The 15,370-nt window shown below is 43.4% G+C and overlaps 1 protein-coding gene across 10 annotated transcripts in view; it reads right to left on the bottom strand.

Annotated features, from left to right (window-relative positions):
- The window catches only part of fcho2 (FCH and mu domain containing endocytic adaptor 2), a 145,763-nt gene that overhangs the window by 8,236 nt on the left and 122,157 nt on the right, over positions 1–15,370 (bottom strand). For all 10 annotated transcript variants that reach the window (XR_013547098.1, XM_078396593.1, XM_078396590.1 and 7 more), the window contains 5 exons: positions 15,176–15,331; positions 12,542–12,674; positions 10,085–10,284; positions 9,775–9,839; positions 200–364 (listed from right to left, as the gene is read on the bottom strand). Coding sequence is in view for 9 of the 10 variants with exons in the window: in XM_078396593.1 (XP_078252719.1) it covers positions 200–364; positions 9,775–9,839; positions 10,085–10,284; positions 12,542–12,674; positions 15,176–15,331 (719 nt within the window). In the remaining variant the exon portion in view is untranslated. The remainder of the gene's footprint in view (positions 1–199; positions 365–9,774; positions 9,840–10,084; positions 10,285–12,541; positions 12,675–15,175; positions 15,332–15,370) is intronic.

Genomic DNA, 15,370 nt, shown 5'->3' with positions numbered 1-15,370 from the left:
ATGCTGCAATATTGCCTCAAATTTAGACAATATATTTGAGCCCACTGCCAGCAGATTGTTAATGAAATGCCCTCTTTAACTTAAAAAAAATCTTAATAATACCCAAGAATACTAAAATTGGTGGTGTTCATTCAAGCAGACCATACATTTGAAAGTACATTCGCTAATTGAACAAACGTGGAAATTCTGCAGCTATTACCTGTCGCAAATCTCTTCTTTATCAAAGAAAGTCTATAGCCCGTGCCTACAAGCTCTACATCTGCTCCTGACAGTGTGGAACCTTCACTAAGAAATTGGACTGCAAGTGTTGATGGTTTTGTAGGACCTTCAGATATGTCAAATTTGGCTCGGAGGGATCCAGAACCTGCAAGAAGAGTTGTTGAATTTGCAGCAATGTAAATAGCTATAATCTATTTATCTTTAAAAAGACGTTTTCTTAATGCTAAATACTATAGAAATATTAAAATTTTCCAGCAACACAGCAAATAGAAATTAGATGCTTTATGATTTTACACTATCTGTGAAAATTATTCCAGCATTATTGTACAATTAACTCGTATTCATTTTTGACATTTAACTTGTAAGAATCCCTCAAGTACACTGGATAAGAAAAATTGTCAATTTAATATGATTTGGAGAGTTATGGGATATGTTTTAGAGCTTTATCTAAATTAATATTATGAATATTGCAAAATATCCCTCTTCTGCGGTAGAAGCTGGCAACAAAAGGAATTTCTGTTTGTTGGCACTGTGCAATGGAGGTGATTGGCAAAAGAACCAAACATGACATGAATAAAATATATATTTTTAAACAGCGAGTTTAGCAGTAAAAGGATTGGTCCAAGTCAACATGGATTCATGAAGGGGAAATCCTGCTTGATTAATCTTCTGGAATTTTTTGAGGATGTGACAAGTAAAATGGATGAAGGAAAGCCAGTGTAGTGTATCTAGACTTTCAGAAAGCCTTTGATAAGGTCCCACACGGGAGATTGGTGAGCAAAATTAGAGCACATGGTATTGGGGATAGGGTATTGACATGGATAGAAAATTGGTTGGCAGACAAGAAGCAAAGAATAATCGGGTCCCTTTCAGAATGGCAGGCAGTGGCGAGTGGAGTGCCGCAAGGCTCGGTGCTGGGGCTGCAACTATCTACAATATATATTAATGATTTCGATGATGGAATTAGAAGTAACACTAGCAAGTTTGCAGATGACACAAAGCTGGGTGGCAGTGTGAACTGCAGAGAGGATGTTAGGAGGTTGCAGGGCGACTTGGACAGGTTGAGTGAGAGGGCAGATGCAGTATAATGTAGATAAATGTGAGGTTATCCATTTTGGCGGCAAAAACAAAGAGGCAGATTATTATATCAATGGTGTCAGATTAGGTAAAGTGGTAGTGCAATGAGACCTGGGTGTCCTTGTACACCAGTCACTGAAAGTAAGCATGCAGGTACAGCAAGCAGTGAAGAAAGCTAATGGCACGTTGGCCTTCATAATGAGAGGATTTGAGTATAGGAGCAAAGACGTCCTTCTGCAGTTGTATAGGTCCCTGGTGAAACCACATCTGGAGTGTTGTGTGCAGTTTTGGTCTCCGAATTTGAGGAAGGACGTCCTTGTTATTGAGGCAGTGCAGGTTCATGAGGTTAATCACTGAAATGGCAGGACTGTGATATGAGGAAAGATTGGAAAGACTGGACCTGTATTCACTGGAGTTTAGAAGGATGAGAGGGGATCCTATCGAGACGTATAAAATTATATAAGGACTGGACAAGCCAGATGCAGAAAAAATGTTCCCAATGTTGGGGGGGGGTCCAGAACCAGGGGCCACAGTCTAAGAATAAAGGGGAAGCCATTAAAAACTGAGGTGAGAAGAAACTTTTTCACCCAGAGAGTTGTGAATTCGTGGAATTCTCTGCCATGGAAGGCAGTGGAGGCCAATTCACTGGATGAATTTAAAAGAGAGTTAGATAGAGCTCTAGGGGCCAGTGGAATCAAGGGATATGGGGAGAAGGCACAGGTTACTGATTGTGAATGATCAGCCATGATCACAATGAATGGCGGTGCTGGCTCGAAGGGCCTAATGGCCTCCTCCTGCATCTATTTTCTATGTTTCTATGAGTGATTAGCCTCTGAAAAATACCTGCAAGGGTAGTAGTGAAGGCAGATTAAATTACAACGATCAAGATGGAATTCAATAAGAATAGGAGATAAAAGAATCTCTCGGACAAGGGGGGCAAGGGCATTAGAGTGGGACTTGGTTGCTTTCTCTTGAATGGAACGATACTGACTCTTGGACTGACTAATCTCTTGTCCTGCAGCATTCTGTAAATCTATCTGATTGATTCTCATGTCTGTTCTAAAAAGGATATCCCCAGTTAATTGAATTTCAGTGCGGTGTTGCATCTGTGAATCTATTTCGGTTTCGGTAACGTCTATATGCACTCTCTATGCTTCAGATATGCATCAACCATAACATGGTACCAGAGCTGATTTTAGGGAGAAGATAAAATCGGGCCTTGCGGGGCTGGGGAACGATAAGGTTGGAGGCATTAGAGGGCAGAGCGCCGGAACACAAACAGAACTGTCCTGGCAGACCCATTGTTTCTGCCTGTTCATGTCCCACCAAATTAATTTCCACCTACCTCGACTCCATCCTATCCCCCCTGGTCAAATCCCTGCCCACCTATGTTCAAGAGACCTCACATGCTCTCCATCTCCTCAATAACTTCCGGTTTCCAGGCCCCCACTTCCTCATCTTTACCATGGATGTCCTGTCACTCTACACTTCCATCCCCCACAAGGATGGTCTTGAAGCCCTCGACCGTAGAACCAGCCAATCTCCATCTACTAACACTCTCCTCCGTCTAGCAGAGCTGGTTCATAATCTCAACAACTTCTCCTTTGACTCCTCCCACTTCCTCCAAACCCGAGGCATAGCTATGGGCACTCGCATGGGCCCATATGTCTGCCTCTTTGTTGGGTACGTCGAACAATCCCTGTTCCAGACGTATACTGGCCCCATCCCTGAACTCTACCTCCACTACATTGACGACTGCATTGGTGCAACCTCTTGTACCTATGCAGAACTCACTGACTTCATACATTTCAACACTAAATTCCATTCTGCTCTTAAATATACTTGGACCATCTCCGACATCTCCCTACCATTTCTGGACCTCACCATCTCCATCACAGAAGACAGACTAGTGACCGACATCTACTACAAACCCACTGACTCCCACAGCTATCTTGACTACACTTCTTCCCACCCTGTCTCCTGCAAAAAGTCTATCCACTACTCCCAATTCCTCCGTCTACGCCGCATCTGCACCCAGGATGTGGTGTTTCACACTAGGGCATCAGAGATGTCCTCATTCTTTAGGAAACGGGGCTTTGCCTCTTCCATTATAGATGAGGCTCTCACTAGGGCCTCTTCTATATTCCGCAGCTCCGCTCTTGCTCCCCCTCCCCCCATTCGTAACAAAGATAGAGTCCCCCTTGTCCTCACCTTCCACCCCATCAGCCAGCGTATACAACAAATTATCCTCCAACATTTCCGTCACCTCCAACGGGATCCCACTACTGGCCACATCTTCCCATCTCCTCCCCTTTCTGCTTTCGCAGAGACTGTTCCCTCCGTAACTCCCTGGATCACTCGTCCCTTCCTACCCAAAACACCCACTCCGCAGGCATTTTCCCCTGCAACCCCAGGAGATGCGACACCTGTCCCTTTACCTCCCCCCTCGACTCCATCCAAGGACCCAAACAGTCTTTCCAGGTGAGGCAGAGGTTCACCTGCACCTCTTCCAACCTCATCTATTGTATCCGCTTTTCCAGATATTAACTTCTCTACATCGGCGAGACCAAACACAGGCTCGGCGATCGTTTTGCTCAACACCTTCGCTCACTCCGCCTTAACCAACCTGATCTCCTGGTGGCTCAGCACTTCAACTCCCCCTCCCACTACAAGTCTGACCTATCTGTCATGGGCCTCCTCCAGTGTCATAGTGAGGCCCATCGCAAATTGGGGGAACAGCACCTCATATTTCGCTTGGGCAGCTTGCACCCCAGCAGTATGAACATTGACTTCTCTAACTTTAGATAGCTCCTCTGTCCATCTCTTCCCCTCCCCCTCCCAGTTCTCCCAGTCTTTCTGTCTCCAACTATATCCTTTCTTTGTCCCGTCCCCCTGACATCAATCTGAAGAAGGGTCTCGACCCGAAACGTCACCCATTCCTTCTCTCCAGAGATGCTGCCTGACCCACTGAGTTACTCCAGCATTTTGTGATAACAGTACCATGCAACTGATGTTCCTGTTAGCCACCATGCACACTGTTCAACAGGCAGTTTGAAAAGTCCGGGAGCAGAGCAAGGACGCCCGTTGGCTGAGCAGTAAAGTAAGTGCTAATCACAGTTCAACAGGCAGTTTAAAAAGAGCGCCAAAAGGAAGTAGTAGTCAATTTGAAAAGTCCGGGAGCAGAGCAAGGACGCCCGTTGGCTGAGCAGTAAAGTAAGTGCTAATCACAGTTCAACAGGCAGTTTAAAAAGAGCGCCAAAAGGAAGTAGTAGTCAATTTGAAAAGTCCGGGAGCAGAGCAAGGACGCCCGTTGGCTGAGCAGTAAAGTAAGTGCTAATCACAGTTCAACAGGCAGTTTAAAAAGAGCGCCAAAAGGAAGTAGTAGTCAATTTGAAAAGTCCGGGAGCAGAGCAAGGACGCCCGTTGGCTGAGCAGTAAAGTAAGTGCTAATCACAGTTCAACAGGCAGTTTAAAAAGAGCGCCAAAAGGAAGTAGTAGTCAATTTGAAAAGTCCGGGAGCAGAGCAAGGACGCCCGTTGGCTGAGCAGTAAAGTAAGTGCTAATCACAGTTCAACAGGCAGTTTAAAAAGAGCGCCAAAAGGAAGTAGTAGTCAATTTGAAAAGTCCGGGAGCAGAGCAAGGACGCCCGTTGGCTGAGCAGTAAAGTAAGTGCTAATCACAGTTCAACAGGCAGTTTAAAAAGAGCGCCAAAAGGAAGTAGTAGTCAATTTGAAAAGTCCGGGAGCAGAGCAAGGACGCCCGTTGGCTGAGCAGTAAAGTAAGTGCTAATCACAGTTCAACAGGCAGTTTAAGTGAGAAGTCAGGTAAATTGGACAATCAGGCAATTTAAATTGGTGATATAAGCAAGGCTCACAAAAGGGTGCAGCCCAGTGAGGGAAGTGCCCAGTGAGAAAAGTGCGAGTCTTTGGCGAGGAGGCTGAGGTGAGGAGGATACCATTGTTTTAAGCCAGAGCTGGTTATAGGCACAAGGTGATGGCGGAAAAGTTGGTGCGGTGTGTTTCCTGCAGGATGTGGGAAGACAGGGACGTCGCGGGAGCTTCTGGGAGCTACACCTGCAAGAACTGTGTCCAGGTGCAGCTCCTGAAGGGACGTGTGGTGGAGTTGGAGAGGCAGTTGGATGACCTCAGGGCCATCCGGGAATGCGAGAGTTTCCTCGACAGGACCTATTGTGAGGCTGTCACGCCAAGGGTCCAGGTCGAGCGAAGGTGGGAGACTGTTTCCGGGGGGAGTGGACGTGGACTACAGGAGACCCCAGTGGCTGTGCCTATTGCAAATAGGTATACCCTCTTGGGAACTGTCGGGGCAGAAGACGTTTCCAGTCCGAGTGGCGGACCTGTTGGCAAGGATACACGACAGGGGAGACCGAAGTCTGGAAGAGCCGTAGTGGTCGGTGACTCCATAGTCCGAGGGACGGACAGAAGATTCTGTGGCAGCAGGAGGGACTTGAGGATGGTCTGTTGCCTCCCTGGTGCCAGGGTTCAACACATCACAGACCGGCTTCAGAAAATCCTAGCGAGGGAAGGCGATCAACCTGAAGTCGTTGTGCACGTGGGCACGAATGATGTCGGGCGGAAGAGGAAGGAGGTGCTACAGCGGGAGTTTAGAGAGTTGGGAAAAACGCTGAGAAGTAGGACGTCGAAGGTAGTTATCTCTGGACTGCTACCGGTACCTCGTGCTGGTGAGGCCAGGAACAGAGAGATAGAGGGTATGAATTTATGGCTGAGGGACTGGTGCAGAGAGCAGGGATTTAGATTTCTGGACCACTGGGATCTCTTCTGGGCTAGGGGTGACTTGTACAAAAGGGACGGGTTGCATCTTAACAGCAGGGGGACAAACATTCTGGCAGGCAGGTTTGCTAGTGTGACACCTGTGGCTTTAAACTAAGTAGTGGGGGGGAGGGGTTAACAAATTGTGAATATGAAGATGAGGTAAAAGGGAATACAGGAGATATTGCAAAAGACTCTCGGAAGAATGGGAACAGAAGTTCTAGAGCGGAAAAGAAATTAAGGGCAGGGCCAATTGTGAACGATGTGAGAGGGGAGGTAAATACAGAAGTTAAAGTGTTGTACTTAAATGCGCGTAGTATAAAAAATAAAGTGGATGAGCTTGAGGCTCAGTTGGTCATGGGCAAGTATGATGTTGTAGGGATCACTGAGACATGGCTACAAGAGGACCAGGGCTGGGAACTGAATATTCAGGGGTACACAACGTATAGAAAAGACAGACAGGTGGGCAGAGGGGGTGGGGTTGCTCTGATGGTAAGGAATGATATTCATTCCCTTGCAAGGGGTGACATAGAATCAGGAGATGTTGAATCAGTATGGATAGAAATGAGAAATTGTAAGGGTAAAAAGACCCTAATGGGAGTTATCTATAGGCCCCCAAACAGTAGCCTCGACTTAGGGTGCAAGTTAAATCAGGAGATAAAATTGGCGTGTCAAAAATGTAATGCTACGGTGGTTATGGGAGATTTCAACATGCAGGTAGACTGGGAAAATCAGGTTGGAAATGGACCCCAGGAAAGAGAGTTTGTAGAGTGCCTTCGAGATGGATTCTTAGAACAGCTTGTACTGGAGCCTACCAGGGAGAAGGCAATTCTGGATTTAGTGTTGTGTAATGATCCTGATCTGATAAGGGGACTAGAGGTAAAAGAGCCATTAGGAGGCAGTGATCACAACATGATAAGTTTTACTCTGCAAATGGAAAGGCAGAAGGGAAAATCGGAAGTGTCCGTATTACAGTATAGCAAAGGGGATTACAGAGGCATGAGGCGGGAGCTGGCCAAAATTGATTGGAAGGAGGCCCTAGCAGGGAAGACGGTAGAACAGCAATGGCAGGTATTCCTGGGAATAATGCAGAGGTTGCAGGATCAATTTATTCCAAAGAGGTGGAAAGACTCTAAGGGGAGTAAGAGACACCTGTGGCTGACAAGGGAAGTCAGGGACAGCATAAAAATTAAGGAGAGGAAGTATAACATAGCAAAGAAGAGTGGGAAGACAGAGGATTGGGACTCTTTTAAAGAGCAACAAAAGTTAACTAAAAAGGCAATACGAGGAGAAAAGATGAGGTACGAGGGTAAACTAGCCAATAATATAAAGGAGGATAGCAAAAGTTTTTTTAGGTACGTGAAGAGGAAAAAAATAGTCAAGGCAAATGTGGGTCCCTTGAAGACAGAAGCAGGGGAATTTATTATGGGGAACAAAGAAATGGCAGACGAGTTAAACCGTTACTTTGGATCTGTCTTCACTGAGGAAGATACACACAATCTCCCAAATGTTCTAGGGGCTGGAGAACCTAGGGTGATGGAGGAACTGAAGGAAATCCACATTAGGCAGGAAATGGTTTTGGGTAGACTGATGGGACTGAAGGCTGATAAATCCCCAGGGCCTGATGGTCTGCATCCCAGAGTACTTAAGGAGGTGGCTCTAGAAATAGTGGAAGCATTGGAGATCATTTTTCAATGTTCTATAGATTCAGGATCAGTTCCTGTGGATTGGAGAATAGCAAATGTTATCCCACTTTTTAAGGAAGGAGGGAGAGAGAAAACGGGTAATTATAGACCAGTTAGTCTGACAGCAGTGGTGGGGAAAATGCTGGAGTCAATTATAAAAGACGAAATTGCTGAGCATTTGGATAGCAGTAACGGGATCGTTCCGAGTCAGCATGGATTTACGAAGGGGAAATCATGCTTGACAAATCTACTGGAATTTTTTGAGGATGTAACTAGGAAAATTGACAAGGGAGAGTCAGTGGATGTGGTGTACCTCGACTTTCAGAAAGCCTTCGACAAGGTCCCACATAGGAGATTAGTGGGCAAAATTAGGGCACATGGTATTGGGGGTAGGGTACTGACATGGATAGAAAATTGGTTAACAGACAGAAAGCAAAGAGTGGGGATAAATGGGTCCCTTTCGGAATGGCAGGCAGTGACCAGTGGGGTACCGCAAGGTTCGGTGCTGGGACCCCAGCTATTTACGATATACATTAATGACTTAGACGAAGGGATTAAAAGTACCATTAGCAAATTTGCAGATGATACTAAGTTGGGGGGTAGTGTGAATTGTGAGGAAGATGCAATAAGGCTGCAGGGTGACCTGGACAGGTTGTGTGAGTGGGCGGATACATGGCAGATGCAGTTTAATGTAGATAAGTGTGAGGTTATTCACTTTGGAAGTAAGAATAGAAAGGCAGATTATTATCTGAATGGTGTCAAGTTAGGAGGAGGGGGAGTTCAACGAGATCTGGGTGTCCTAGTGCATCAGTCAATGAAAGGAAGCATGCAGGTTCAGCAGGCAGTGAAGAAAGCCAATGGAATGTTGGCCTTCGTAACAAGAGGAGTTGAGTATAGGAGCAAAGAGGTCCTTCTACAGTTGTACCGGGCCCTGGTGAGACCGCACCTGGAGTACTGTGTGCAGTTTTGGTCTCCAAATTTGAGGAAGGATATTCTTGCTATGGAGGGCGTGCAGCGTAGGTTCACTAGATTAATTCCCGGAATGGCGGGACTGTCGTATGTTGAAAGGCTGGAGCGATTGGGCTTGTATACACTGGAATTTAGAAGGATGAGGGGGGATCTTATTGAAACATATAAGATAATTAGGGGATTGGACACATTAGAGGCAGATAACATGTTCCCAATGTTGGGGGAGTCCAGAACAAGGGGCCACAGTTTGAGAATAAGGGGTAGGCCATTTAGAACGGAGATGAGGAAGAACTTTTTCAGTCAGAGGGTGGTGAAGGTGTGGAATTCTCTGCCTCAGAAGGCAGTGGAGGCCAGTTCGTTGGATGCTTTCAAGAGAGAGCTGGATAGAGCTCTTAAGGATAGCGGAGTGAGGGGGTATGGGGAGAAGGCAGGAACGGGGTACTGATTGATAGTGATCAGCCATGATCGCATTGAATGGCGGTGCTGGCTCGAAGGGCTGAATGGCCTACTCCTGCACCTATTGTCTATTGTAACATGCTAACTGTGTTCAGCAATTCCTTATCCACTAAAATTCAATCTTGTAGACTTGATGGGCCAAATGACCTAACTCTGTTTCTATCACTTATCACTTATGACCTTATAACAAAAAAGTAAAAGTACAACTGAATTAATAGGCCATAGTGAACAGCTGTACAGATAGTTTCTGTGACAACAAAGTGTCCGTAGAAGACCACGTTATTAAGAAATGGAATGAAGTGAATTTGATATTTAAAGAAAAAGGAAATGAATGTTCAAATGAATGGTCAATAACATTACACAAATTTCTTACCTGAATTCCTGGTCAAGATGGCAGTTTTAGTAGTATTAACAATGTGGCAGGGACTGGAGGCTGACCCAAATCCCAAATTACTTTGATTCGAATAGAATTTTTTTCCATTTTCTTTCATTGCAACAATTTAAAATTTGCTCAGGGCCACTGTTAAAAATAAACAAAGTCTTTCTTGCTGCTCGATGGAAGTAAGTAACATGTTACCTACCTCCATTCTCTGACTTCTCTGAAATTTCAGGCAGTTTCCATAAGGCCTTCTTCTGTTCTGGATTCCTGAATCAGAGAAAACAAGGATAACACAAGAATATTGTAATATTTATACCCCTATTTCAACTTTATTATACAGTATATTATACTGAAAATTACAACCCTCCCCATTGCAGTGTTTCTGGTCCATTTCAGACCCATTTCATTTCTAATACAATCTTTTATTACGGTAACAAGCATCAAAATATTCTCTCTATCTGATAGCACAATTTTCTTAACCTGAAGATAAAATATTTGAACTTCTTAATTACCAGATGGCAGCAGGCAGTGACTGCATGCAGGTGACTCCACCATCAACTGGCATCAAAATCTGTACATTTGATAGTACAGAGGGAGCTACCATTGCCTCAGGATTATACTTGTAGTCTACTCGAATATCTGTAGTGGTAAGACTGCACTTCCAGTAGGTAGCTAAGTTTAGTGGTGTTGACTGAATACCATTTGAGGACACCTGTGTTAGAGATGGAAGAGAGAGCATTCAAAGTCCTGGTGGAATAAATATTTAACACTTACACCAACTTGTTTGTAGAAGTTATGAGGTCAGAACTAATTATCCAATTAACACCCAAAAAGAGCTGCAATCTTACATACAGACTGAGTCAAGAGCATTTTTCAGGTAATCGATACATCCAGAAATTTGACTGCAGATTAAAAGATGTGCCAAAATGGCACTTCGGGGTAATATCCCAAAGACAAGCTGCTAGGTTAATTGGCTACTGTAAGTTGTCTCTGAGTCGCGACTAAAGATCTCATATTTTCACAGGTTCAAGTGGAAAAACTTATTTTGAACATAAGCTCCATCCAAATAAGAGGATTCCAATTGTATAAAATTATAGACTGTTCTCTAGAAACCAGCGCCACTGACACAATCCACCACTCATGTCTTATGTTGGGGCAGTGGGAGGTCATGTGTGCAAGGGATTTCACCAGCACTGGTGTGCGATGGGGGATGGTGAAGGGAAGGATATTCTAACTCATCATGTTGAGGGGAGGTTGGGATGTTGTTTAGTTTAGATACAGTGCAGAAACAGGCCCTTTGGCCCACTGTGTTCACGCTAACCAACGATCCCCGTACACTAGCACTATCCTATACACTAGGGACAATTTACAATCTTTACCGATGCCAATTAACCTACATACATGACATCTTTGGAGTGTGGGAGGAAACCGAAGCACACAGGAAAAACCCACATGGTCACAGGGAGAACCTACAAACTCTGTGCAGACAGCACCCGTAGTCAGGATCGAACCTGGGTCTATGGCGCTTTAAGGCAGCAATTCTACTGCTGCGCCACTGTGTAAAATAAGAAAATGGCACACATAAGATGGGTACAGGCTGGCATGAACGCCATTAACGAACCAGGGTCTGTTTTATTTGACAACTCAGTACTTTCAGGGACACAGAGCATTAAAAAATTTGTACGTTTTGATAATGGAAATTGCAGCCCGGCTGTATGACGAAGATTTTCTCAGGGAAGATTCATGGTTAGGGGTAGTTTCGGGTTGCTCATTTAACCCAATTATAGAAACATAGAAAATAGGTGCAGGAGGAGGCCATTCGGCCTCTTGAGCCTGCACCACCATTCATTGTGATCATGGCTGATCAACCACAATCAGTAACCTGTGGCCCAACTTCTCCCCATATCCCTTGATTCCACTAACCCCCAGAGCTCTATCTAACTCTCTCTTAAATTCATCCCGTGATTTGGCCTCCACAAGTTGGACAAGTTGCACAAGTCCCTGACACCTAAACGGCCCTTGCAAACCAGAACTAGTTGATTTTTGCACAGCACGGTGGCGCAGTGATAGAGTTGCTGCCTTACAGCGCCAGAGACCCGGTTTCGATTCTGACTGCGCTCTCTGTACGTTCTCCCCGTGACTTTACTAGGTGCTCTGGTTTATCCAAAGACGTATAGGTTTGTAGGCTAATTGTAAATAGTCCCTAGTGTGTGTAGGATAGTGTATGGGGATCGCTGGTCGGTGTGGACTCTGTGGGTTGAAGGGCCTGTTTCTGCACTGTATCTCTAAGCTAAACTAAAAGTTCATCTTTACGGATACTTGTGAGGTAATTGCCGGACAATTGAGAACGTCCTCCTCCTTGTACTCTCCAGGCATTTTCCTTGTCATTCACTAACCTTTACCATTGTCTTTCAACCAGCACCTACAATCCAATCTATCCTGTTCTCCACCCAATCTTAAACCTTTTTTATGCTCGCTTTGCCCATTCATCTTTCTTTTCAACTTTAAACTTCTTTTATTTCTAGCTTGTCCAAGTTCTGGTAAAAGGTCATTGACTATCTTTCTTCCCAGAACTGGTAAGTATTTCCAGAGATTTTACTTCAAATTTCCAGTATCAACAATGTCTCCTGCCCCATCCCCTCCAACCTCCAAATAGTCACTGAACCAGTGACCGGAGAAAGTCTTGGCTCACACTCAGAAATTGTGGATCTTGCCATACATTTTTGCATTTGTGCCAAAAAAAACCTCACTGGATTTGGATCAGTGACTACGAACCACCATAAAGCTGGGAATTTCCATCTCCTGATGCAATGTATGACCCTGTTGACAATGTGGCAATGGATTGACCCTGTTGTCAAGCGGGCATCGAGAAGGTGACAGCTCAGTGATCAGCAAACCACTTTAGTTAACCAGACACCATCTGAATAAAATGAAGACAAACCCCAGGCAGTTATTCCAGTCTGTCATACCTGATATTTCATAATATCCACATTATAGTAGGAAGAGGATGGATTCTGTTCAGCCAGTTTCTTGAGGTAGGCAGTGAGCGTTTGCATGTTCATCCAAAAGTCCTTTGTGTTGGAGTCGCACTGTGATGGATCACTAAGAGAAGAAAAATACAGCACTTTAGATAGGTCTTATCACCACAGGTATCTAGCGTAATTGTAGATATTGAAAAGATACCTGAGATGATGAAAAGAGAAATAAGACAAAGGAGAGAAAGAATGGTGGTTTAAAATAAAAATGATCCCAAAAACCACCTACAGATATGTGAAAAGTAAGAAGGTGGGTGGGATCGGATTAGCAATCAAAAAAGTATGTGGAGCAGAGTGCGTAGATAAAACAGTCAAAAACGCTCTTTATCAAGGAAGATGATAGCAAAATCTTGCAAAAAATCACAGGCAAAATACACAATGGGGTGAAAACTCACAAACAGCTTCAGAAAGGCTTGCTTTGCATAAAATGAATAAATAACCTGATCCAGAGAGAAAGTATCTTGTGTTGCTGAGGGATGGCTGGGATGGAGATTATAGTAGGGCTTACTTCTGGTAGACAGAAGCTCGATCAGAACAAAAGCACAATCTTTCATTCCTCTCTAGGGAAGCAGGCAGATGATTGGAGAAAGACAAATGCAACACACTTGTTCAATAAGGCATGGAAGGGCATTCCAGGCAACTGGAAGCTCATCAACTTAATCTCAATGATGCAAACAGTTTAGAAGTAATTATCTTGGAAAAGTCCTAGGCACTTGAAGAAGTACAAGTTAAGAAAGGATAACAAGTAATGATTTGTTGAAGATAAAGCATGTCCGACTGATCTGACTGAATTTCTTGATGAAATAATGAAGAAGAATGTTGAGGTGAAGTAGTAGATGTTATCTCTATAGAGCTTCTGATGGCATTTGACAAAGCCACGTAAAATATGAAGTCCTTGGAATAAAGGAGTCAAGGGCAACGTGAATAAAAATGAGCTAAAGGACAGAAATCTGCAAACTGTAGTAAATTATTGATTTTACAGATTGGATAAAGAGTGATATTCTGCTGGAATCTGTTTTAGGAATACTGCCCTTTTTAGTTACTTATAAGTGACATGAAAATATTAATTTGCAGACAAAACTAAACCTGGAGAGGTAGTAAACAGTGAGAAGCAGACTGTGGGTCCTCAGAATGGACAGAGAAGTATGAAGTGATTAAATTCATCAGGCAGAATGAGGAGAGACAGTATTGGTTTAATGGCACAGTTCTAAAAGAATCCGGGAACAAGCGTATCTGGGTATAAATGTGCATAAATCTTTGACAAGGTGGTCAGTTACATTGATTGGATCTGCGCTTTATAAGCAGAGGCTTGGGGGTACAAAAACATATAGGTTGTGTCAAATCTTTATAAAACATTGATCGTGCCATAAATGGAATACTAAGTCCAGGTCAAAGAATGTGTACATAAAAGATTTCCAGGAATGAAGGATTTGGCCAGTTTGGGGAAAATGGGATTGCTTTCTTCAGAGCAACAAAGGTTGAAAGGAAATTTGACATATCACAGCAGTCATTTATGTTGGCATAATACGGATAATTTGTTTAGACTAACAAATGGGTCAAGAATCTTGAGGACACAAATTTAAAAAGAAGTGTAAAAGATACAAGGTAAGATGATGATCTGGAATTCACTGCCTGTAAGGGTGGTGGCAAACAACAAATGGAAAATTTGTGCAACTTGTTGAAATTAAAAGCATTATCTATTGTTATTATCAATTTCTATCGTTATTGGTTATGGGGATATTGAGCAGTTTTGGACAGTTCAGAAAGACGACTGTGGGCAGATCAAATCCTACTCTAATTTCTGCTGGCAAATGATGAGTACCAGATAGAAGAGGCAGTGTAAAATGTCTAGGGGCAGGCATATATGCCATCACCATATGAAGAGCTATATCAGAACGAGGAAGAAATTATTATGGGAATACCGAATAAAATACAGCGAGAATGAAAACTGGAAGTATGAGACTATGCATACCAGTGTAACTCAAATTGAAGTCTGTTCTCTACAATTAGACTATTGTATAACGAGCAATGATGATAATACATATAGAGTAAGAAATAGGTGACATAATGAAATTTCAAACTCAATTTTAATAAAGCCGCAGAGAAGAAACCCAGTGAGACTTCAGGGTTTAGTTTGGTTCAATTTAGGATTTAGTTCATTGTAAGATCCTCCAATAATTCAGAATACCATCGTATACACAAGAATATTTAAAATAAGACATTTAATTTGGAATTAAAACAATTAAAAACTGCAGATGGTGGAAATTTGAAATGAAAAGTAGTTGTTTCAGGTCAATAGTAGTACAAGGCACAAAGTGCTGGAGTAACTCAGCGAGTCAGGCAGCATCTCTAGAGAACAAGGATCGGTGACATTTCAGATCGGGACCCTTCTTCTGATTTTAGCAGGTGAGAATCTCCCAATTAAGCCAGGTAGGCACTTAATTTCACATGATCTAATTCTTCTCCATAACAAACTGCAAAAATAATCTATTTACTCAACAGATTAAAATAAACCCCCATGTTTTAATTTATTTTTCATTACCAGGGAACGCAGTATGAAGAGATTACCTATACACAAGCTGTGCATTTGGAAGAATTTGCTCAAATTTGCTGGTGTTCCGTATCCTGAAGCTAAGCACAGCAGGTGATGGATTGCTGGTAAAAACTTTAATTATGCCACTTGGAAAGGACATGGTCATATCCCCAGTGATTTTAACTATGCACCTGCAGAAAAAGCACAAAATTAAACTGTGATGTATACAT

This window comes from Rhinoraja longicauda, chromosome 3 (genome assembly GCF_053455715.1).
Source record: "Rhinoraja longicauda isolate Sanriku21f chromosome 3, sRhiLon1.1, whole genome shotgun sequence".
Classification (NCBI taxonomy): Eukaryota; Metazoa; Chordata; class Chondrichthyes; order Rajiformes; family Arhynchobatidae; genus Rhinoraja; species Rhinoraja longicauda.
Note: the sequence above shows the minus strand (reverse complement) of the source record. Positions and strands in the feature narration are given on the sequence as shown.